At 37.2% G+C, this 26637-nt stretch overlaps 2 protein-coding genes across 4 annotated transcripts in view; one reads left to right on the forward strand and one right to left on the reverse strand.

Annotated features, from left to right (window-relative positions):
* slc22a23 (solute carrier family 22 member 23) overlaps positions 1-26637 on the reverse strand; it is a 110142-nt gene that overhangs the window by 71425 nt on the left and 12080 nt on the right. The window contains exon 1 of one of the 2 annotated variants that reach the window (XM_065277018.2): positions 11845-12846. The exons of the other annotated variant lie outside the window; for it this stretch is intronic. Coding sequence (XP_065133090.1) covers positions 11845-12249 — 405 coding nt within the window. The 5' untranslated portion in view covers positions 12250-12846. Of the gene's footprint in view, positions 1-11844; positions 12847-26637 lie in introns of those variants that run through there. 2 annotated transcript variants of the gene reach the window in all.
* dspa (desmoplakin a) overlaps positions 23475-26637 on the forward strand; it is a 28585-nt gene continuing 25422 nt past the window's right edge. Inside the window, exons 1-3 of one of the 2 annotated variants that reach the window (XM_065276985.1) lie at positions 23475-23872; positions 25028-25118; positions 26258-26379. In XM_065276985.1, coding sequence (XP_065133057.1) covers positions 23658-23872; positions 25028-25118; positions 26258-26379 — 428 coding nt within the window. In that variant the 5' untranslated portion in view covers positions 23475-23657. The remainder of the gene's footprint in view (positions 23873-25027; positions 25119-26257; positions 26380-26637) is intronic. The other variant, XM_065276986.1, reaches the window with a different exon arrangement.

Here is a 26637-nt window from a genome sequence, read left to right on the forward strand (position 1 = left end):
AAATACACATATGCGTCAAAATTCCTGTCTTTGCAAATATCCTCATAAACATGACCATGTAGAGAAAGTAAACAGCCAAAACAATGTAACAGTATTGGATCTGGACTTTGGTCTTAAAAGGGAAGTTACCTAATTTCACCCCGTCTGTCACTCATGTTAATCAAACAGCATTGAGAGAAAATCACTTTTCTACTTTTAATAAGATATATATATTTAAGGTTTTGTTTTTTGTCTTCTTTTTATGCTTGTATAAGTTAAAAGTGATAAATGTGAATGTGATAAGTGAAAATTTTATGGCATTAAAGATTTCAATAAAATAAAAACCTTATTAAATGAAAAATAATTCTATTATACACATCGATTCATTATGATATTAAATGAATAATATCGTGATACAAGATTTTTATCATTTCCCCCCACCCCTATTGCTAAGAGTGTTGTACAGCGATCCACAGAGTCTGGATCACAGAGTATCATAAATAAACACAGCTAATGACCAATCAAAATCAAGGACTGAAACTAACCAATTCAGCTAAAGAAATGAAGAAATGTAGTTATAGCACTGGTATGGCACGAGGGGAAATTATGTTTTTTTATATTTGCTAAACTATTCCTCTAATGTGACCTTGTCAAGGTTTACACAGAAAATGAATTTTTTTCATGCGTCACAGAGGATAACATGCAGTATGAAGAGAGATTGTGTGCAAATACACACGTTATGTGAACAGCAGTGTGGGAGGCTAGGGAACACAGAAAAGATAGAGCGAGTAGCAATGAGAGAGAACAAACGGTAGAGAGAGAGAGAGAACGAGAGAGAGAGAGAGAGAGACTGCTGCATAGTTACTGCCTAGCAACAGACTATCAGTGTGAGAACTGCCACATACTATAGAAAAGCACTCACAGAGTTTAGTGCTTTATAATTGGGAGGAAAGAACATGATGACACCACGACACACGTAATGAAAGAAAAGAAAGACAAAACAAGGCGATAACACAAAACATACAAAAATTACAGAACGAAATCGAGACGCACAGTCAAAACCTTACATTAATCTGCACTGTCAAATCTCAACCCGCTCGGTAATTAAAAGCAGCTTAAAGACCAAAACAGTAAGCATGTACTCGGATACATTTCATTATCCTAAGATAAATCCTTCGAAAGAAACGGAGATGATTACTTCTGCATGGAAAGTCATACAGCTTCTGTGTCTGCAAACATCCCAGAGTGAAAAAACAACCGAGAGACTCCAGAGAACGCTGTCATGAAGGTAAATCCCACAAAAAACCTGCAGAAGTAAACCTGTGGATGCTAACGCTAACATTGCTCAACAACAGATGGTTTGAGTCCCACAGTGATCATCTTTAGAGAGATTTGTCACTTCTGACAGTCTGAGAAGGTCAAAAAGACTTTCGTAGGGGTTTTTGTGACTTGGGCCAGTAACATTTGGACTCTACTGTGATTAACACTTACCCCATATCACATGTTACCCTGTGCCACAAATTTTTTTATTTGTGTACTTTGTCCAAAGTTTCAGCTTGTAAATGAGAGTAAGTGTGAGAGGGAGCGACAGAGAGAGAGAGAGAGAGAGAGAGAGAGAGAGAGAGAGAGAGAGAGAGAGAGAGAGAGAGAGATATTTACTAAAGGACAAATTGTATTTGTGGGTGAAACAAGGGAGAGGCAATAAGGGCCCATTGTTTTGTGATTGTAATGGTGTTACTATGTCATTGTCTGAATCTCATTCCTTCTGCAAGTCATAGGTCACTCTATGCACACACACTTACACTAATACTAAACCAAAGTGGATCAAAAGCCAACAGTAATAATGAAATGTCTATTACTCACTACTAAGTGAGATTAATTACTACAAACACACACAAATAAATCATTATTGTCAAATTCATTCACAGAGTTGACAGAAAATACTGAAGAATAAAAGAGATCCTTAAAAGCTTTGGACCACAAAACCAGTCATAAGGGACAGACTCCACACTGACTCCATGCTTTCTGTATGGTTATTCATATTTCTTAGCAGTTTTCTGTGTTAAAGTGCAATTTTATTATTGATTTTGCGTATTGCATAAATGTAAATTGTGTATTAATTAAGTGCATGTGTGTATTAAATTCAGTAAATGTGCTCCTGTATAGCTCTGTGGTATGGCATTGCGTTAGGTCCAAAGTTACTCCTTTAATACATATTCCTAAATGGAAATCTATATGAATAAACATCTTGTGTTTCTTACCAGGAGATCAACTCACACCAACTGATAGAGGAACAGTGAATTGACCTGGCAAACAGCTGGGTAAATACTATGCGTGTGGGAGGTAGCACAGAACTCGGCATGTCTGAAGCGCATGTGTGCTCGTGCAAAAAAAATAAAGCCCACATTTTCCATGTTCGTGACTCTCTCAAAAATATTCTCTGTGTATCAGATTACAATCCTTATTTTGATCATAAGAAAAGATTAAATACCATAAACATCATAACAAGAAGAAGAAAGTAAATACAGCATTTAAAAAAAAATTCTTGATTTCATTTGTTAAGCCTACACATTAACTTCTGTTATCAAAGTCTTTTAAAGAAAACAATAAAATACATTAACTAGGGCTGCATGATATTGAAAAAAAAAAAGTGATCTGTGATAACTTGCTAAAAAAAAGGTGCTATACGATATGCAATATGAAAATGCTTAAAGTTTGTAAAAACAAATTAAATTTTATTTATTTGTTTCACAATCTTACTGGGAAAGCATCAACTGCATCATCCTATAATTTTGACTATACGTAACTTTTTAAAGTATCAAAGTCATTCAGTTACTGTTAACCATTGCATATTGCGATGTGCACGGCTAAACGTTTGCATTATTACGGTAAATCTTGTGATCCTAACATCAACTACATCAACACATCAACATATGATCCCAAATCAGAAATACTCAAATGAGTGAATTTAATTGAAACTAAACCTGTAACCCTGTTTCAGTCTTTATTCGAGGGATGTTATGGACTGTACACACGTATTATAGATACAATGAAACATCCTTTCCGCACCTGTCAACACTGGCTTTTATCTGCACTGTGCGCTTATAATTGTCCATAAACCTGCTTTTAAAGAACATATAATGACTCAAAGGCAAATTTGCGCAACAGTGTGAATGGTTTCCTTTTGCACACCGAAAAAGTATGTGAATGACAACAGAAAAGATGCAGAGAAATGAATGGAGGAATAGGCAAGACAATTGCTTTCCCCATGCCAATTCTTGTACACATACGTATACTGCTTAAAATAAAATACATGGTTGATCATGGACTACAAAACCATTAGTCGGATGGTATATTTGTAGAAATATCCAGCAATACATTGTATGGGTTAAAATTATGCCAAAAATCATTAAAATATTAAGTAAAGATCATTTATTTGGTAAAAATCCTATAGTAAATGTATCAAGAATGTATTAATCATTAGTAATGTGTATATATGTGTTAAGGACTTCATTTGGACATCTTTAAAAGGCGATTATTTGCACCTTCAGATTGCAGATTTTCCAATAGCTGCATCTCGGCTAAATTTGTCCCATCCAAACAAACCATACAACAATGGGATTTTTTTAATTTTATTTAATCCCTATTGAAAAAACCAGCTAAGACCAGCGTCTCCCAGCTTGTTTTTAGCTATTGCTGGTCTAGCAAGCTGTTCTAGGTGTGTTTTGGTCACTTTTTAAGCTGGTCTAGCTGGACTTAGCTGGTCAGGCGGGGAGACCAGCTGACTCACCAGCTTGACCAGCTTTGCCAGTCTGGGAGGACCATGCAGCTTAAACCAGGTACCGCCACCTTAAACCAGCTAAAACCAGCTAGCAGCTTATGCTGGTCTTAGCTGGATTTTTCCGTAAGGTTAATCTTTATTTTATAATCAGTTTTTTTTGTGTTCCAGCGTCATATTTCTTAAATTTTAATACAGAGAAAACAATTAGCAACACATTGGATTTTGGGTTGGTCCTTACTTGCCGATAACCGATTAAGCAACCAATAGTTTTTAAAATGGATCCTGGATAAAAACACACAACACTTAAAGGGAATTTATTACAAAAGTAATAAAACACCAGTGAGGATCTAACTGTGGATTCACACCAGACGCGAGTTCAACGATTTGCGCGAGTAGATTATATACAAAGTCAATGGAAATACGCGATTAGATGCATCCTCACATTGGGCAATGCGAATGACGCGATATGGGCTGCGCGTTTGCCCCACCCTCTAAAAAAACTACCCCGTGTCTTTAGAATGGCCCCTACCAAATTAGAATTTTAAAAAACGGTTTAAAACTTTTCTTTCCTTGGCTTTTAATTGAATTATGATGTGTTTTATGTTTACTTATTGCATGTTTACTCTGTACAGCACTTAACTAAAAAAAGTAACTAAATTTTTTTTTTGTTGGATATGTTAATATAGCCAACAGCCACATATTGTTCGCTTTCCTAACTTAAAACATGCAGCTTAAGGCCGGGGTATACCTTTTTTCTGCGTCCGCGCAGCTTTCCAAGTATACTCCCCGTGGCTACACGCGGATGGCCGCGTTCGACACTCGCGCATACGCGGACGTCCCTAGTATACTTTCGGCTTTAGCCGGCTAAATCATGGATAAAAGTAACCAGCTGTACATAAAAGAATGCAAATGAGTGGTAATAATCATGACATTAAACATTTGGATTGGATTTATGTCTGTATAATTTTGTGTAACTGTTTGAGGTAGTATAACCAATATTAGCGTCCTGTCAGCCTTGACGACAAACTTAGGTTCCTGCTGTTGTTTTCCTGCTAATGCTAAAAAAAATGTATAATGATATGAAGCACTAGAAGCAACTCTGAAAAACTATCGGCATGGATTTTTGACGAAAGCTGATAGTTACACCAGTACCTTTGTGTACCTTTATGCGTACACGTATCTGCATTTACAAGACAGTAATGTTTACACAATGCCCAAGGACCTTATTATTTGAGTCCCCTTTAGTGTCTAACATCTAAAATTAGTTATCTAATCCACTCTTGGACTAATTCAACCAAACAGCTGCTAATCCAATAGGAAACAACAATGACCTGGCCACCAAAAGCTATTCGGGCTGTGAAATTGACCAGACTCACTGAATAACTGTAATTCAATAAACATTTTGATTTCAGTCAATTGGTAATACTTGCATTGTGGATGGCCTGAAGGATGTTAGACAGAATCACATACACAGAGTTCAGATATACGGTATTGAGATTCAGTAAAGTAACATGATGTCCTAAACCATGTTGCTGAGCTTCAGGTGCAGCAGATCGCCCAACACCTTTTATCATCCTACACTGAAGTAGCTCATAACAAGATGAGTCAGTATTATTTATGTGTTGACCTAAGCTAGACACATCTTTTTGTGTTAACAATGTGAAAAAATTAACATATCTTTTTTTAGAGTGCAGTGATGATATTTCCCTACTCATTTTACATTATCTTAACAAATTAAAATCCAGGGCCCACAGGATTTAAAGAGCAATTAGAAAAGTCCTCAAATCTAAAGGGCTTTCCTGGTAGAAAATGAGTTTCAGAGGCTACCCGAGGATACCAGAATAAGAACACGAGTGTATTTTCTGGGGACTTTTTGATTCGTCAAATTATTTGGTGGGATCATCGCATTTCTTTGAAACTATCTTTTTAAATGTGAGCCAGACTTCCTTCTCAACAGGGCCTAGAGATAACCGAGCTAAACAGCCGTTTATCATTTTCCTTTTCTTCATCTGAGAGACATTCAATAGAGTCAGACAGAACATACTGTACGCTTGAAAAGTCGATGCACAGTCCAGCATAAAAAAAAACCTAGGATTTCAAAATCATTTATTAGTGCTGAACACGCATTAAATAAACTCTATTGTATCCAAGTAGATGATGGTGAAATTTATTTTCAGGTGTTTTGACTCCGTAGAGATTATGTGAAATAATATCAGACCAGGATGTACAGACAGATGTTGCATCCTGGAGTTCCCTGACTGGATTTTAAGTGATTTCCCAAAACACTTTTTCAGTAACAGACTTCCAGTTGTGCGTTGTCTTAATAAACTGAATGATTTCCCATAATGCCAAAGAGAAAATGTTTTACTGAAAATATACATCACTTATATTTAGAGTTGTATTCTGCTTTTTCTTTACTTATATTGAATAGGATAGTTTATCTCTTGTCTACATTACTTATCAAGCTATGCATTTCAAAAACATCAACCTCATGTCAAGAGACTTTTCCATTTCACCCAACAAGTGTCAGGACTTTAAATACGGTTTGGAATCCATTCAGCTGATCTCTGGGTCTGGCGCTAGCACTTTTAGCATAGCTTAGCACAATCCATTGAATCTGATTAGACCATTAGCATCGCGCTCAAAAGTAACCAAGGAGTTTCGATATTTTTCCCATTTAAAACTTGATTCTTCTGTAGTTACATTGTGTACTAAGAAAATTTAAAGTTGCGATTTTCTAGGCCGATATGGCTAGGAACTACACTCACCAGTCACATTGAAAGTTACCTAGCTGGGGACTATTTTCTGGTGGAGTGTTCCTTTAAACATCATCACGTATGAAGATAAAAAAAATAACACAACACATGGGTAAAATTCCCAGACACAAACATTCATCCTCAGAATAAACAAATAATAAAACATTTCCTTTCAGGAAATTTCATTTAAAAGAGCTGTTGGAACCCATGTCTCGCTAACTTCCGGGGTTGGCCTACAAAAATCCATCATCCCGGCAGCACTCTATTCTGATCATGATATCCATTAGTTAGATGCATCCCAACATACAGTAAGGTTTCACAAAGAGTATATATATTATTATTACAATGATGAATGGGGAAAAGTGCAATGCCCAATATGGCTGCTCTTGCAAAGGAAGTCCCACATTTCAGTAAAAGCAGTCAACTGTTTGAGATTTCTTTTGGTGCAGAGAGTTGTGAAGTACCAAGTCCCTTTTGGGAAATCACTACTCATCAGCTATACTTGTAAGGCATCAAGGCAGCTGTCAGTAACAGAAGATATGAATGGGATATTTTTTAAATCATTTGTTGTCACATAAAACAACATACAAAAAACAACAACAATTAACTTAAAATCCAACACATTAAACCAACTGTATTCTTACATTTTCCTAGTGTCTTTGCCAAAACATAAGGGGTGCATCTCATTTTCATGAGTGGCACACTTTTTCTGAAACGTAAGAAACAGACGTTAAAACCCCATACTTTTATTTATACTTTAATTTTATTTTAATGAAACTCTACTCTGAAGTATAGGGTTAGCATAACGCAGGTAATGCAACAATATTTTCGGTGGGAAAGAAGTAACAAGTGTTACTTCCATCCCAACAGGAACTCCTGACATTTAAACCCAATTTTATTTTAATTTGAAAACTCTGAGAAAGTCAAACTTCAGGATGTGTTAGAGCACTAAATAACCTGTAGATTGGGCAGTATTAATATAAATTAGGGTTGTGACAATTAATCGGGCAAATGCGCGTTTTCTCAATGAATGAATTTGAATGAATTACGGTGAAATGCAGCCACATCCAAAAGCCAGGGGGCGCTCTCGCTTCGAAACACCATTTGTGCCACAGAAGAAGTATCATTACTAACACTATTCCAGGAAATATTTAGAGGCATATTTATATCGCTGTTCTTCAGATTGTTTCAGGTATTTTCATGATAATAAAGAATATTTTAAATGATTGTGTTTGACGAGTGTTGCTTTTTTAAATGCAGGTTATAAACGAGTCAAACTTGTAGTGATTTTAGATTGATAAGGAGTTCCTACTGATCACGGAGCCGTAGTACATGCACAAGCTGTGCATGAAACACTGAATCGGAGCCTTACGATTCAGAATCGATTTTAGACAGGTCTTTTTAATGGGAACGCGATGCATCGATGCACATCCCTAATATAAATACAGTTGTAGGAATTTACTTATTGTCGAAAACAGCTTTCTGGACCTACACACACAAAACGGTGACAAAATAACGTGATATTTGTCAGCTCTGTCACGGGTTGCCATGCTAAAGATGTTTTCATAGTTAGGAATGAAAATGTAGTCAGGGCTCTAAGAAATTTGCTTTGTTAAAGGATTAGTCCATTTTCTTAAAAAAATCCAGATAATTTACTCACCACCATGTCATCCAAAATGTTGATGGCTTTCTTTGTTCAGTCGAGAAGAAATTATGTTTTCTGAGGAAAACATTCCAAGATTTTAATGGACTTTAATGGACCCCGACAGTTAACTCAACACTTAACAGTTTTTTTCAACAGAGTTTCAAAGGACCCCAAACGAGGCATAATGGTCTTATCTAGCGAAACAATTGTCATTTTTGACAAGAAAAATAAAAAATATACACTTTTAAACCACAACTTCTCGTCTATCTCCGGTCCTGAAAAGCGCCAGTACGACCTCACCCAATACGTCATCACGTCAAGAGGTCACAGAGGACGAATGCAAAACTACGCCCCAGTGTTTACAAGTGTGGAAAAAGAGGACCGTTCAGACGTTGTTGTATGTGGAATGATACTAATTAATGTCTTTGTGTCAGTTTATTGTTTAAAATAGTCCGCAAATGTGGGTTTCATATATGTAACACGTGACCTTTCTACGTCACTACGCATTTACGTGAGGTCGTGCTGGCATGTCAAAGGACCGGAGATAGACGAGAAGTTGTGGTTTAAAAGTGCATTTTTTTTCTTGTCAAAAATGACAATCGTTTCGCTAGATAAGACCCTTATGACTCGTTTGGGATCGTTTAGATTCCTTTGAAACTCCGTTGAAAAAAAAACTGTTAAGTGTTGAGTTAAGTGTTAAGTGTTGTTGTCCATTAAAGTCCATTAAAATGAGAAAAATCCTGGAATGTTTTCCTCAAAAAACATAATTTCTTCTTGACTGAACAAAGAAAGACATCAACATTTTAGATGACATGGTGGTGAGTAAATTATCTGGATTTTTTTTAAGAAAATTGACTAATTCTTTAATTTTGGCCGGCGTTACTTTTGCCCCGGTTCTCCCCTTTCCATTTCATCATGTTCCATTCTGTTAAACATCAGATTTCCTGTGTTAAGACTGTCGGATGTTCAATGTAGACTAGGAATCAGAGGAAACATCTCCAACTTTCCCCTTGACAAAACATTCCATAAATCTCTTTCATTCCCATAATCCATAACAAACAGTTGCCATAAAGAAACTGTAACCTCAGAAACAGAAACAAACTCATACAATCATCACAAGCAAAACTAGTCAAAACTAACTTCTTAAAGATCATGAAACATCAAAATAATAAACGAGCGTAACCTCTTAAAAATACGAATCTTGGGCAAAACAAAGAATTGTTCAAGGAACAAACATGAGATGTTAGGCTGTTGTGGGTGTTTAAAGGGACTTGCTTAAAGCCCAAGACAAGGAAGACCATCACAATATCTCAGTGATATAGGACCATAATATGTAGAACTGATCGTTTAAAAAAGTAACATAAACCCCTAATAAATCAGCTGCATAACTTAAAGTATAATTTACTTTCATTCTATGGTGCTAGTATGCTGAAGTTTGGCCTGGATGTTTTTAAATACTTATTCAAAGGATCTGTTAAATCGCTAAGAGCATGTAGGAGTTATGCTTCCATTAGCAAACATCACTAATTACAGCTATAGATGATCTTGTCCATATGTTTTAAATGAATGGTAGATAGCACTGCATTCATAGAAGTACATTTAGGGATCAAACTATATTTTAAAGGGGTATAGCCACTTTTCATGCTTATCCGACTTGTAGTGACGTAAATATGAAAAAAGGGATGTGAAACAAAGTGAAAGTCGGGATAATTATCTGAAGAATTGTTTTAATAAATGCAGCACAGACACTTGGAAACAATCCCACAATAGCATTTTTAATAGAAGTTGAAAATACCAGAAGATTTCCGACAAAAGCGGTTTGGTTGACAGAGACACTTTTTAATGGGAGAAAATCTGATTATCCTCTAACTGACTCAGACAAAATGTCAAAGATTCCCTGAATAGCAGTGCACTAACAGAAGAAAGGAGGGGAAAAAATCTGAGCTTGCAGTTTAGCACCGGGTTTTTTCCAAAGAGATGCAGAATTTACATGGACATGTCCAAAAACAGCACATCTATTCTTAACATATTTTGCTTATGTTAAATAAACTATTGCTCTCAATATGCAAAATCCACATTGATGTTATGTATTCTTAATGCAACACTAAAATTAAGATAATAATAGCGCACAAACCTCTTAAATAGATTAAAAACCCTAACATTTTGGCTAAAAACGCATGCTAATGTTCATTAAAGATTTCCTTTAGGACAAAGTAGCAAAGTCATGGGAAAACTGACGCATCTGTGCATTTTGCTGATTCACTTCCACTTAATGTACACGGATTCATTTGATATTTGAGATGTGTAAGGTTAAATGCAAATAAGCGACAATCCATGCAGTGTAGTTCAGTGTGTAGGGTTTTATAATTTGCACATATGTTCAACCTTCCACACAAGTGCTAAAAACAAAGAGTGACCCTATGAAGTATTCGGATACTAAATGCACAACTAAAATAGAATTGTTATTGCATAAATAAACATAAAATACAAGCAGATGGTTATAATATATAATATACATTGTTAGTACGTTTAACTGGTGACAATGATTTATATTAGAGGTGTAAGGTTTCCCTCAAGTTCACATGGGTAGGGTAACAACAGGTGCAGGTCATATATACTGTACATATTTGCGTGTCTGCACGTATGTGCACGTGTTTTATTATTATAAAAATGACTTTCACTTGGTTTGATATTTTGCATCTAATGCATAATGCATTGAATTCCGATAAGTGTGCAATATCTTTTTGATGGGCAGATCATAAATGAGAAGGCACTCCAATATTTGGACTACAACAACAACAACAGTCTATTAAAGGCAATGTGATATCAATTTCTATACCATGATTGATAACTAATCTGTGCATTGTCAGTAAAGTCTCTCTTTTGATCATCACATAAAGGTCTGATCTAATCAATTCAGTGATACACAGTACTGTATGCTAGCATTGACCTTTACGAACTAAAATGGATGTAATAGGTTGGACCATTGCAGTATCACTTCAATATGAAACAACACATGTAAGCGTCCAATCAAGAAGTGATTAACATTACAGTCAGCAGATTATATTTAAAGGACATAATGTGACACTAATGTGATAATAAAGCGCCACCACAGGCACTTTTTGAGATTATCTCTGTATCCTTCTCGGTGTTACTAGGTAATCCATAGAGCTGACCCACATTCACTATTGCACAATACATTGATAGGCCTATGAAGGCAAAAGGGGAGAACACTGCTGGCTTTAGCGATAGTCCAGTGAGTGGTTGTGTCATCCGGTCGGCATGAGGAGAACCCGGTGACATCCCCCCGTGATGACTGTTGATGCAGATGACTCATATTCATCCAAGTCAGCAATGCTATTCTTTGCCTATCTGCGCTGCGCTTTTGCAACATATGCCGCTGTAACGCAGGCCTTTAAATGCTTTGTAAATAAACTCACTTTACCAAACCACATGTAAGGGGATTTTGTGATTCATAGCCTGCCCTACTGCACTGCATGCCTGTAGATTACTGCACGCGCAGCCTCGCATCAATGAACTCGCATACAACTGCGTGCCTGCAGCTTCTCCATGGACATTCGCCAATTGGAACTGATGTCCAGATGATACAATGTCGTTCGCTTTTTTTGTTCACGTTCAGAGGGCTTTAACACACACACACACGCACACACACACACACTCACCTTAGTGACAACATTGTGCTCGAGTCCAGCTTTCAATTCATATCCCGACTGCATGCAGATGCAATGCGATGTGCCGTTGCTCCCATTATTCATGCTGCTAACGTTAGTTCCCATATAGGTCGACTGGTTGGTTTTATTCTCGTGCACTACCATGCACGTGCTGTTTGGATGAGCCAGGAGAAAATAGTCCGAAAATTGACTGAAGCCGATGAATATGGCCGGGATCCACGTCAAAACGATAAGCTCTTTCTGAAATCTCCCAAATCCTCCCAGACGGGGCAAAACGCCGTCGTCGATATGCGAGAGTAAACCGGCTGATTTATTCGTTTCAGGTGTGACGAAGCCGTTCTCCGGTGGATGAGGATCCGTGTCCAGCTCAGACACGGCCATCACTGTCTCGCACATATTGCCTGCAGCCCGGTTCGGTAATGCGTCAGTCTAACGAACGCTATTATAGGAGTTCAATTGAGAGCGGCTTTTGTCAATGATCAGGGAGTGGTGTTGCGCGTGTCTTTGCCCATGAATCGTCACGAACTGCTTCGATCAATCGGTGGATTTAAAGTCGCCGGTTGGGTCCGCGCCACCGTCAAAACGCGCTCGACTCGCCGAACAGTGAAGTCAAAGCAAAGCGATTCACTTCATCGGCATGTTGGTGATCCGAGCCGGAAGAAAGCACAGGGTAATGAAAACAACAAGCCTGCCCCCTTTCCAGCATTCACAGCCACAGGTAACACACCTGTCTCGTTGCGCACAGCCACAACGACCCGCTGTCCTCAACATTATAGGAGGACATATGTCATGATCCACTGAGATTAGAAATCCCCTCTCCTGTTTCAGTTAACTCGGTTATTTCAGTTCACAAAACACTCGCTCTCTCCAGATAATATGGACAGAATAAACAGCCGTGAGAGCGTGAAGGCGGAACCTCGACTGAAGCTCCGCCCACAACCCACGCGCATCGACGGCGCGCTCAACTTCTCATCAGGTTCTGTTTATAAGGGTATGATTGATGACCTTATCTTGTATGCCATTTTGTTATATAGAAAAACCTTTCCTTGCTTTGAATGAGTGAATATTACTGGTTGATTTTATTATATAATAAAATATTTTTTTTAGGCTACCATATAAATTAAAACGTGAACTCATGTCATTTTACAGTTGCTGCTGCCCTCTGCTGGTGGTATACGTTTACTTAACATGGGGTTTGGGCCTGGCACCTGTTAACCCCCCTCCATTTAGCACAAACCATGATGGCATGCCCACACAAACATTTTTTTGCAAATCCTAAACTATTTGACTTATACCTAAACACAATTGTGATGTATTCTGCAAGAAGATTTTATTTTCCAAATGTAAGAATTAAAATAAATTAAAAAGAAAAATAGTTATAAATGTTAAAATATAATGGAAATGAAATGTAATGATCTCAAAGCCACAGTTCTAATAAAGTATTTTTTATTAGAGCTTAATATAACAAAACATGAGGCTTCTGTAAGCTTTTTTCTTCATCATGACACATTTCCAAATATAACCACTGGGCTGCTCCAAATTCTCCTGCTATCCTAATAATGTAAAATGGGGTAGAAAAAGCTACATACATGATTTATTTACATGTGGCTATTACCTAGTGTATATGTGCCAATCTATTTTCTGTTAAACAAAATCACTAAACCTATTTGATGTCAAGTTAGTTTATGTGTTATACTGTATTTTTTACATTAAACTTTAGCTTAATGAATTGTTTTTACATAGGTGTGCGTTAGTATGATCTTTTTTTAAATATTTAGAAGCAAAAACACTAATTTTTATTATTGTGGTGCATTGAAACTAAGGCAAGCCTGCCCTCTAGTGATGACAAACAATGTCACGAGACCTTTAATTAATCATTGCCTGTATTTAAGTAAATAGTATAGCCAGGATGATCATTTTACATTCATATATCTGTTAGATTTGATGTCAATGGTTGAGCAGCAACATTTTCCAACAATGTAACAGGGGTAGAAAGAGAGCAAGTTATTTTGTATAATAATAATAGTAATAACAATAATATAATAATAACCATTTATTAATTTATCCAAATTAAAGCATTATGACATTAAATGAGATTATGGTTTTGTAAACATACACCTAAAAAAAAAGAATAATACAATACAGATTTATAATGATCAAAAAATGCTAATAGGATTTCTATTATAATTTGTGTCCAGTTTGAATAGATTCTAATGTGATCATGTGAAGTTTCTTTGCTTGAATGTGTTCGTTCTGTTATCTATCAACTTTAGATTATTGATATTATTTGCTTTTTGTTGGTTTATTATGAGAGATGGACTGAGACTCAGCTTTTACTCAGTTTATTCGGTTTGATCTATCTATTGTTCAGCTCCGTTGCTCTTTCTTTGTCACCGGGACATCAGGGCCTGCTGTTATTAAGTGTGTAAACTCTAATGTGTGAAGATTGATGTGCTGTGACAAACAGATTCTGGCCACACCCTTCACTAGAAATATTCAATCTTTGATCCCAGCCATGAGTCATAGTGCAGCTTAGTGATAAAAATAATAATAATGCAAACACTGTGACTTAATTTACAGTAGAAATTGATCTAGATAAATGTTTTTAAACGGCACAATAAATCATCATTGGGTTTAACTATTCCGTATAATAAAGGTAGATTAATGGAAAGATTAAAGGCAATTGCCATAAAATTCCATATCAATTATATACTAATTACTGTTCTTCGAAACACTTTTTGCATGCTTTCTAAATTGTTTGTGCTTAACAACTTAATTATCATTAACTACACCATAGGAGGTTATTTAAAGGCGAGGTCCCACGGTGACAATATAAAGTAAGCGCAGTAGTGGGGCATGTTGTCACAAAAGGTCAATGTTTTTGTTGTTTAATAACAGTGGAAATGTTTAAATGTTTTCAGTTATCAAAACTTTAAAGTATGCAACCCACACAATGATTGACCTTCATAAAACATCTGTGAGAAAATATTTTTGCTTTCACTTTTACATCGTTCAAAAAAGCAGTTTAATTGTGAAATAAGGTGAGGTAAGGCTGATTTATTGCTGGCCTCTAGTCTGTATATCACATGTGAAGGCATTGAAGATTTATATATCTAACTGTCTTCTGTAAGAAGCTGTAACATATGAAAAACGGTAAGGTAAACATGATGCATGGCTGTGGTTGATGAAGTCATTAGGTGTGTAATCATATCATATGAGTAGTGTGTGTGTGTGTGTGTGCGTGAAATGAAATTTTGATGTCTAAGTGTCATGGCACTGGCAGTCGTATCTGAAACTGGGCAAATATTCAAATTTCGAGCCTTTCTGTACTACGACCTTTTTAAATGTTCTCTGTAGTTGCATTAAGTCACTCTCTGTAATGGTTTAAATTTGTTTAATGCAACTTTCTGTTTCATACTTTGCATAATCCACTCAATTACATTTTTTTGCATTAAAACACACACAAAAAACTTTAGATCAAACCCAAGTGAGAGCACTTGTCTGTGTGTGTCAGCGTGGGAGTTTGCAGGAGCACTGTGAAGGGTGTGTCACGAACATACAGTGACAGCATACGGTGACTAACATGTTGTCACGAAAAGCTCACATAGAAACGCAACAAGCGGGAACAGAGCAGGTGAAGACATGGGGGCATTTAAGCAGCCACACCTGGATAGAGAGGTGGATGGCCCCACCCATATGAGCCACTCCTGGTAATGTCTGGAAATAATTACTGAATAAACAGCTGTCTGCATAAGTCATATTAATCTTTGAATGCAGGTTTAAGTTTAGGGCGTTCTGTATAGGCACACACAAAAAAGGTTGTACGATGTAGTATGTACCCTATAAATCCACTGTTTATTGGGGCAGGAAAATGGAGGCCCATAAAATGTCTGTCCAAGGACACATAAATCAGTATTGGGACAAAAACTGGGTCCAGAATGAAAAAAGACTGTAACCAATTCCTGAGAAATCACACCTGTATCTGTGACAACCCTTAGCCAATCAGAAATCTCCTATGACTGTTTTATTTTGTGTGTTTCAGTTTACTGACACCGGATTGGCTGAGTGTCTTGAGGGCCGGTTTTAGCCTGCATTGAATGGGTAATAAAACCGCCAAATTATCTTAAACAGTAGCACAATCACTTGTTGCTGGTTAGTCTGGGCATCAGCTCAAACACACATAGACATCACTTTGTAGTTAGTATCTTTTTAATATTAACTTTGCAACCGTACATTTTAAGTTAACAGGTTAAAATAAGGCTTAAATGAAGGTTTTCCTGTTTTGTCATGTGCACTGTAAAAAAGTGATGTGTACAAGAAGTCAACATATGTTTGGACATTAACTCAATTTCAACTTTTTATAAGTTACTTCAACTCATCACTATTCAAGATTCAAAATAGATAATATGTTGAAATGACTCATATATATATATATATATATATATAGAGAGCCAATGATTATACTTTCAAATTTAAGGCAGCATATTTTTCAATATCTGTGTGTTTGCAAATGGGAGCACCTAGTCATTACATTTTACAGCATAGACAAGTTTGTTCATGCATACACTCTTGCCAGAAGTGCAACGATTAAGCACGCCAAAAACTGAATACAAAAATTAGGTGTGCTAGGTGTGTGTAACTCTTTATAAACGAGATTAAGAGAAACATTATGTTCCCAGTTTAAGTATATTACAGCAATGGTACTTAATCCAGGTCTTGCATCTGGACCTGCGGCACTACACATCCTGTAAGTCTCCCTTATTTAACGCACCTGATTCAAAACCACCAGATTTTTTTTAGCAGGATAACGTAAACTGAAGTGGGTGTGTCAGATAAGGGAAACATATGATATGTGCAGCGCTGTGATTTTCTAAGACCAGATAAAGAAGTACATGCAATAAAACAATTAAATAAAACAATTAAATAATCTATACTGTTTTTGGGGGTATAACAAGTGTGTCGTAGATTAGAATATTATGTTTTAGGAAGTCCGAAAGTAAGATTTATATAAAGTCAAATTAAGTGCAACATGGTATGATTCACAATGCGTAATTACACATTTGTCGTACACTTTATCCAAGTATTATGCATGCCCTACACTGTAAAGAAATATTTATTGGTTTAACTTAAAGTAAGTGATCTGGTTGCCTTAAAATTTTGAGATAATTAAACTTAAAAATATTAGTTAACTCAAGAAAGTTGTGTAAACATTGTTGTGGCAACTAATATTTTTAAGTTAATTAAGGCGTGGGGTATGATTTTTGAAAAACGCTTTGGAAAAGGGAGTTGGGCTGAGTACCAAAACATACTTGTAGCCAATCAGCAGTAAGGGGCGTGTCTGCTAACCGACATTGTTGCCTAGGTTGCGTATGTGTAGGGTAAGAAGATCCAGATTCTATTGGGGTAGGGGCGTGTTTGTTTAGGTGATTTCAAATGTCAACATTGGCTTTCAGAGATCATGCACCCCGCCTTGAACTCAAAATTTGAAGGCAACCAGGTAACTTAGTATTTTTAAGTTGAACCAACTTTTTCTTTTTTACACCTTGACATTACTACCACACCAGTCTTCCACAAAGGTCACATTAAAATAATTTTTGATATTAGGATAAGTTATGCAGATAATCTAGAGGAGAAACTTCAAACACATGATTCAGGATTCAAGCCCTTTAGGGCCTTAAAGATAACATCAAATATTTGTAAAAACCCATTTGAACTTTACACAGAGAGGATGTCCTAAAAATGTCACTTGGGTAAAGCATCTGTAATGACATTGCTATTCATAATTATTTTTGATTTATTGCACCTTTAGGGTTCCAATCAAGAATCTTATTGGGCAGCATAGTGGTTCAGCGGGCACTGTTGGCTCACAGCAAGAAGGACCACAGTTTGAGCCCCGACTGGGTTGGAAGGTATTTCTGTGTGGTGTTTACATGTTCTCCCTGTCTTATGGGTTTATTCTGCGTACTTCGGTTTCCTCCCACAATCAAGTAGCCGATTTAACCTTGTCAAATAGCCGAAAAGTGGCCGATTGGCATGTTTTTTAAAAATGCGACACTATCCTTATATGTGACCGATTACGGAAAGTAGGGACACAAGTCGGATCTGGGGCATTGTATATTATACAAAAGACCATTTATCTCTTTCTAACGGCATTGGTTTTCGCAGTGCAACTCCGGGATACCTCCCACATGCCACAAACATGAAGGTTAGTTGAACTGGAGATGAAAGTGAAAAAGTGAAAGTGACAAGCTTTGTCAAGTATGACTCGTATACTCGAAATGTGACCTCTGCATTTAACCCATCCTAGTGAGTAGTAAACACACACTGCAAGTCGTGAACACACACGGAGCCGTGGGCAGCTATCCCAGTGCCCGGGGAGCAATTAGGCAAAGGGCACCACTGTCGCAACATGTCGGCCGTGGCCCGTGAGACTCGAAGCGGCAACTCTTGTGGTTAAAAGCCTGACTCTCTAACCTCCAAATTTCCCAATAGATGTCAAATTGTCCCTTCCCATGTGTGCATGAATTAACTTGTGTATGGATAAACTGGTTCTCGACACAAATATAACCATATGCTGGAATGGCGTTAACAAACAAACAAACAAGTCCCTTTAAAAGAAAATTACTACACTTGCCGGCCATATTTGCAGCTGTGTCGCATATTGAAGCAAATTGAAAATACGGCTCATAGAAACACATCAATTTCACAAAAAGTCTTTATGCTCGACCTGGTTTGACCATCCCCCTCCAGCAGAGTCAAAGGGGTTGCCAAGCTGGGGGGGGCACCTAGCTCCAAAACCTTATTCAGTGAGGTTGACCAACTGCCGGGGATCCTTTAGGGATGACCAACTGTTTGGTTTTCCGAATGGGCACAGATAAAGAGGCTTAGTCTTGGGGAGAGTGTTTAGAGTGGGATGCCCAGGACCGAACTGTGCCTAGGGGATGAGGCCGGCCCTGGGTGCTTGGAGGTTGGTGTGGGAGTCAGGGTGCGTCCCCCGGTTGGCCCAGAGCTCCACAGGGGACCGAGGGCAAGGACAAGGAGCACATTAAGGTGGTTTCCAGGCAATTCGAAAAAGGAATGATCATCCAACTGCAATGCAAACATTTTTTTGCATTTACAGGTTACCTGACGAGTGAACATGTTACATGGCGAAATATAGCATCAAGTTAAATGCAGCTAATGTGTAGTGCGGTGGCTGCCATACGTAAAGTGTACCAAAATATGTCGACATTACTTTTTTTTCAATCGCATGTAATTTCACAATAGTTTTTTTCAACACTGTACTGACAAAATATTGCAAACGTTTTGTGCAAATCTGTAATGAAAACCAGGCTAGTGATACAGGAGCAAGTCCTATCTGCATCTGACAGGGGAAAACTAAAGCTCTAACTTCTTAAAAAATAAATTTAAAACACGTTTTCCAGCTGCTACACATGTGCAATGGTTGGCAAGTTTATAACACTATGTGCAGAGCCTCTCCCCCAGAGAATGTTAAGCCTTATCGATTGTTGATTGGCTCTTTTACTGGAAGGCGGGACTTTATTTGATAAAGGATTCAATAATCAGGGCGAGTTCATAGGAATGTGTAGCTAACTGGCTAACTTTCAAGGTCTAACTGTTTGGCCTGCATCATAATTTTTGGGACAACAAGAATAATACAAATCTTTAGACAGTAGGAAACACTTTGCACTTTAACCTCTAACAAGTTAGATTATAACAAGTAAAGCTGCTTTGAAACAATGCAACATTGTTAAAAGTGCTACATATAGATAAAAAAAAATTGAATAGATAAAGTGTTTACGTTTTTATCTATCTTCAGTTATGTCAGAACGACAGTCAAATGTACATCTCAAGATCATTTTCTTATAAGATGTGAGCTGTATAATCACAATTTACATTTAATTACAGGGACGTGCACAGGAATTTTTAGGGGCAGTTGCTCTGACCTAAATAAAGGGCACCCCCCCCCCCTAAAAATTTTTTTAAACTCACGGCCTATATGAAGGACTGAGAATAACAGGGTCTTTATTAAAATCAGCAAACATTTTTGCCTAATGCCTACCAAAAAAATTGTAGCCTAGGCTGCTTGTCTGCAAGCTATGATAGCTAGCTGCTATCTGTCTGATTATTTAGGCTTAAACGTGGCAATCTCAGCCTAGATTCATGAAGATTTTAACAGAGGTTGAAAGTGTAGCCAAAAATAAATAAATAAATAATTACTCAAGTAGAAGTAAAAAGTATGCAATGAAAATAATACTCAAGTAGCGAGTTACTAGTTACTCATGAAAAAATAAATCTAGATATACACGCGCACACGCACGCACGCACGCACACACACACACACACACACACACACACAATACAGTGCCCTCCAGAAGTATCAGAACTGTAAAGACAAGATTTTTCTGTTTGCTGTGGGGACCAGAAATTGGTAAGATAAATATCAGTAGGCCTATGTCAGAAGTTTAGAATGTCACATTTTATTAACCTTTGTTTATGTTTCAACACATACATGCTTTAACAACAAAGAACAACAGCATTAAATGCTGACTTATGTGTGTTGTACACAAATGCACATAAGTGAATCAAACTGATCCTACACATTTTATGCTTTTCATGTGTAAACAATCAGGACACAGCTCACTGACCATAAAAAAAAATAATGTGACAGATTCTGTACTTTTGTCTCATCATGTTCATCTTTTAATGTTTAGACATTTCTTGACTCCACAACAAACAGAAGAATATGTGTAAAACTGCAACATACACAAACAGTACAGAAAAAAAGAATACAAACACAGAATAGACAAGCATTTCAAATTAACAAATTAACTCTAGTGTCAATGTTGATGTAGCTTATAGCTGAAATATCAGACAAGTAAACTGACAACAGTTTTGCATATGTATAAAGTTAGAAATCTCCTATGGTCTGAGGACATGACAGTTTACACTTACATAAAAATGATTTTATACAAAACTCATGTTTTCTTACGTTGTCATGTTACGTGTTTTGTGAGAATCACTTACAGCATACAGTACAGTATACAGCGAATCAGACGTCAATCATCGATGGATTTTCTTCAATCTGTGCTTCAGTGTTTCTGGAGGTTGCTCGCGTTTAACTGTGTCTGACGACGAACAGGTCGCGTGTATGTAATGGCGGGTACATGTGTGAAGTTTTGCTTTAAGTTAAAAGATTGGTAAATTCATTTCCACGTCACCCAAAACTGGTTATATTCTGCGTGTTTCTACATAGGTTAGCCTACGAGTAAAACAGCTTCGGACGATTCCGTTTTTGCAGCGATCTGAACAATTCATTCAAACTGATTCGCGAACCAATTTAAACGTTTGGCCCATTCGATTTGTAAAGAATCGACTCAAAAGACTCGTTTATTTGCAACACTTTGTAAGGAATCGACTCAAACGAGTCATTAATTCGCGAAAGCGCCAGAAACACAAGATAGCAATTTAAAAATAAAATACAAATTTCGTAATTAATTAAAATACAGTAACGAAGGAACGCTGCATAGTGTAAACGAAGTAAAAGTACAATTTATTTATTTTCCACCTCGGAAGGGCAACTTGAGTCGAGAAGGGCATATGGGCAGTTGCCCAGGCAACCTGAGCAACCCCCCTGTGCACGTCCCTGTTTAATTACAATGTCAATAATTTCTAATGACAACAGGGCACCACAGTATATAACCTGCTCATCTTGCTAATGGTTTAAAGGTTATCGGTTAACCCATTTAAGTTTAAGGGCCGTATCTTGAGTAAGGTAGGATTTAACTTAAATTCCAAAGTTAAACATTAGCATTTTTTTCTTTGAAAGAAGGACTTTATATTTCAAAGTGCAAACTTGTCTCAAAGTGTCACTGGGAGGTGTGCACCTGATAAACAGGTTCAGTGCCCTATCTGTGAATAGGAGAATGAGAAGTGTTTGAAATAAAAACAGTTGCTGTTAAGAGACATGAGCAGGGCCAAGACTGTGGAATGATCTTCCTCTTGCTATTCGATCTGTCATATCATTACCTAAGTTCAAAGTTATGTTAAAACAACATATTTTAAATGCTAACCGTGAGTTGTTATGAAGGCATTATTGTCTTTGATTGTATGTGTGCTGCTGAGATAATACGGCGTTTTTTATTCTTCTTCCAGTTATTTTATGTTTTCTTTTTTGCTTATGATTGAAAAGCACTTTGGGCGATGTGAGTTGGGTCTTTCAGTAACTAGTTGGTTGAGATGATCCTGTGCACCGGTTTTGCAGTGTTGCAGAATTTAATTGGTGGAATGTTATGATGATGTACAATGCATGTACTAACACATTTCGTGCATAATATGTTGCAATATCAGATCTAATTATTGTTTCAAATGTTGAGGTATGAAACATCATTATGACTCATGTAAATCACGGCACCTTATATCAGGTTATTCAACATGCTATATCTATATAAATATATATTTACAGCGTGCATTTGTGAAAAAAATCAGAGAAGGAAATGTTTTTCGTACTTTCAATATAACAGTAATGCAACAAATAGGCTATATATGCCTACTTAGAAAGATGTCTAAGAATATAGTCTGCTTTGATGGGCTTTTGACCTTTTTTTGCTTTCTTGTGTCATCCTGGGAGTTCACCTCAATACTATGGTAGTTTGCTGTCTCATTCTCAATGGTAATATTTCTTGGATTTGTTTTGTGTCAATCCTGTAAAGTACAGTACGATGATATGCTGCTTGGAATTCTTTTCATTTATTATTTGGGCGTTTGATGACCATTTGTCCCCACCGGAGGGGGGGGGGTAAACTCCCCCATCCCCACCAGCAAATTGCACCCTGTATAGCAGGGGTCTTCAACATGGTGCCCGCGGGCACCGGTAGCCTATTTAACTATTTAACTTTTGATTTGCTATTTAATTCTGCCAAGCAGTTATTTACAGGTCAGTTGCCAATACTTCTTTTCTCTAGATAAGCAGGCAAGAAAAAAGCCAGTGATCCGAGAAGAAGAAAGTTGCCAAGATCCTCCCTAAAATCACAGAGGATTGTAAAAAGGGTGTGTGATGGGGCGAGGCTGCTGTTTTGAGTACACACACAGGCGAAAGTCCTCTGTACTGTGTGTGTTGAGTCTCTGTGTCTTTGATTCAGACAGGGTGTGTGCTCTTACTGTGTTCCTGAAACCTCCCCATGCTCACTGTCTGAGGCTTTACATGAAATGTGATAATGATTTAACTGATTAAGTTAAGAAATGTATTTTTAGAATATTACAAATCGTGTTAAATGACTTTGCAGTGTTTGAAAGTTTTGGGAAAGTTTGAGCACATCAAACAAACATCACACAAGCAATACAATCAACAAAAGCAAAACGATTTTATCTTAAGTTTGGAAAGTAAACAAATAATCAAACAACATTAACAACAAATGTGCTTTTAAACCCATAAACAAATAAATAACATAGAATTTCCAGCTTAAAAAGTTGGCTTAACAAGCAACAAACGTTACAAAATATAAATCCCCACATGACCGTGTTAAAAAATCTCGTAGGAGAGTGTGGGAATGTCACGTCATGAGAAATTTCACCCCGGGCAATGCGAGGAGAGCCGCGTGCAGACGGGCGCAGGTCTGTCTAGGTGTGGTCTAACGGCCAAAACCGGAACTATCCGAAGAACAGCGGCCAGTATCTGCGCAGTCGGTGAGAGAGAAAGACGCGCGCGGAGAGAAGGGTTAAAGACGAGGACTTTTAATAGCTACATTTTTGCGTTTTTCTTCAGAGAAACCGGCCCTTGAATAGGTGCTGAAGTTTCCACAAAAATGAGTATGTACGGATCTCAGACCAGACTGAACCAGATGGGACGCAGATCCAACTCGCGTCCCGATCTGACCAACGCAGGCTTAGGTGCATACAGGAGTGATGGGGCAATGTTCGCTGGAAATGGACACCAGTCTGAGTTTAATGATGGTTACACACAGACCGTGACGCAGTCCTTTTCCAGAAACTCGCAGGGGGGCAGAGTAGGCGCACAGACGTGAGTTTATTGTTTATTTATATTGTTTTTCAAGTAAAAGTTTGATCTTATTTATTTAATTCGTGACATGAAGTGTAGTTGTAGTCTAGCACCTTGCAACGCAAAGGTAATGGGTTCGCTTCTCAGGTACTGATGAATGCCGTGTAGTGCCAAATGCGCAAATGTCAACGTAGCCTAGTACAGGAAAGTAAAAAAGTCAATACTGAGTTGTTTTGCATTGGAAACAATGAGGAAGAGTTCATGGAGACTTTTCTCCTTTAATCTTTAGGAGTTTCAGACAGCATCGTAATAAATTATCTATCAACATTAATAGTTTAGCTCATGGCTCTTATGGGTCAACAAATGACTCATGTGCTTCCATTGTTATTTCCTCCTATTGTTTTTGCTATGTTAAAAGAAACGTGTAAGACAATGCTGATACTTAAATGAAGCGCAGGTGCACCTCTTAAGGAAATCCGTAAAATAATATCGGCTATGTTGAATTAAACAATTCATCCGAAAATAGCACATATATGCATTAAACATACATTGTGTTATATTATGGGAAACAGTTTACAATAAGGTTTCATCTGTTAACACTGGTTAACTACATTAGTGACTAACAATAAACTATTGCCTACTTCTACAGCATTCATTAATAGCAAATAAATAAACCATACAAATTGGATTTGTATTAACTAACAAGGACTAATAATAAATGATGTATAATATGTTGCTCATTGGTAGTTCATGTTATGCAGGTGTTGTTAATGAGCACCCCAAAAATCAAAAACATTTAAGCACAAAATTAGGTTTGTTTTATGTAAAATATCCTAAAAATTATTTTGTTAATACATATTACAACAAATGTAACTTCTTAAGCAGTTTTGGTAAAACTTCACAATAGGGTTATGTAAGTAAACATTACTAAATTGATTTTCAGCATGTATTCTTGTTAATGCTAATATCGATAAAGTTGTTTATGTTAGTTCATGGTGCATTAATTAATGTTAACAGTTACAATATTTTATAAATGTATTCGTAAATGCCAAAATGATCATGAACAAAGATTAATAAATGCTGTAGAAGTATGGTTCATTGTTAGCTAATGCATTAACTATTTGTTAACAAATAAAGTGTTAGCTCAGTTTTTATTAATCTTCCTTTTTTTTCTAGTATGTCATCCATGCCTCTTCAGCAAAGAGCTCAGATCCTTTACAATCAATGCATGAACTATCTGCAGCAAGCCCAACTCATCCTGGAGAACGTAAGTGTCATTTACATGCACTTTCACTAGCTTGTGTCTGTCCACGTGACCCACGAGCACAGCGGCTTGAACTTTTACTGCTTTGAACGTGATCATAAAGTCTTTCTGATGTATCAGTTACAGCCAGCCCCTCCCTGAGCTCTAAGCTCTCGCACCTGATCTGCGGTCAGTAGTTTAGCTCAGGTGTATATTAACGTACAGAGCATGTGTGCTTGCTTTGTGTGGTGTTTATTATATAACACACTTGTTGCTTTGGAGTTTTCTGGAAAATATAAAAAGTGTAAAACTGTCCACTAACTGCACTTGGCAGTAGGCATGGGCCGATTACCGGTTTCAAGGTATACCGAGGTTTAAAACAGTCAAGGTTTCAAAACCACTAAAATGTTCTGTGATACCGTCTCCAAGGTATGAGCTGTGTTTATACAAAATTCATTAAATCATGAAGTCATTTGATTGATTTGATGTTTACATTTAATATATATTACGAAAATATTATATATGTTTTGAAAGCATATTATAATTTAAAGGCTTTATTGTACCTGGCATTTGAAAATAACACATTTTAGTGTTGCAATGGCAATACCGCAACACCGTGAAACCGTGGTATTTTTGCTAAAGGTTATCATACCGCCAGAATCTTATACCGGCCCATGCCTACTTGGCAGAGTAACAAAGGTCTTTTGAATACTTCGTATTTTGCCTGTTTCTCATAATATCACAAAAGTGGGTTCTTTTAAACCTTCCCTTTTCTTGGCAACAACTCCCATGCGGTTCATTGAACCCATGCTGGAGATTTCGTGTGTTGAAAGGGAAATCAAGTTTGCAGTTGTGTGTAAGCCTTTGTTATTTTGTGCTGTGATTTATGCTTCTCGCCCCAGAGGAATTTCCTGTAGTCTGTCTAATTATAGGCTGTGCATTGTAATCTGCTTTAACCCTGTTATATTTCACATTGCACTTGTATAGCTTTATACCTCTTTTTCTAAATAGCACAGTAGTCCTAATTTAAATATACTGTACATGAGCGTTTCCTGCAGTTTTGCTGTGGTCGTCTTGTTATAAACTTTAGACATCCCATTGTTTTCATTTCTTTGATAATTATTTTGTTGAATGTAGATGGTTTATATATGTCATATTTGCAGTTGGGACCAGCGGCTGAAGTGGACAAAAACATGATAAGAGCTGTGGAAGCCATGGACATGCTCAATAAATGTGCTATGGATGCAAGTGCTGTCGGTCAAGCTCCTGACATGATAATCAGAGGGTAACTGCAGTGTGTGTGCGTGCGTGTGTGTGTGTTTGTGTGTTTTATAATAATAATAAACAGAACCAGCTTTAGTACGCCATCACTTAAAGGGGACATGTCAGGAAAATCTGACTTTTTCCATGTTTAAGTGCTATGATTGGGTCTCCAGTGCTTCTGTCAACCTAGAAAATGTGAAAAAGATCAATCCAGTAACTTAGTTTTGGTAAACCATTCTCTGCAAACATGTGAAAAAAATAGTTATTTGAAATTTGGCTC

The sequence above is a fragment of the Paramisgurnus dabryanus genome, chromosome 6 (genome assembly GCF_030506205.2).
Source record: "Paramisgurnus dabryanus chromosome 6, PD_genome_1.1, whole genome shotgun sequence".
NCBI classification, from domain to species: domain Eukaryota; kingdom Metazoa; phylum Chordata; class Actinopteri; order Cypriniformes; family Cobitidae; genus Paramisgurnus; species Paramisgurnus dabryanus.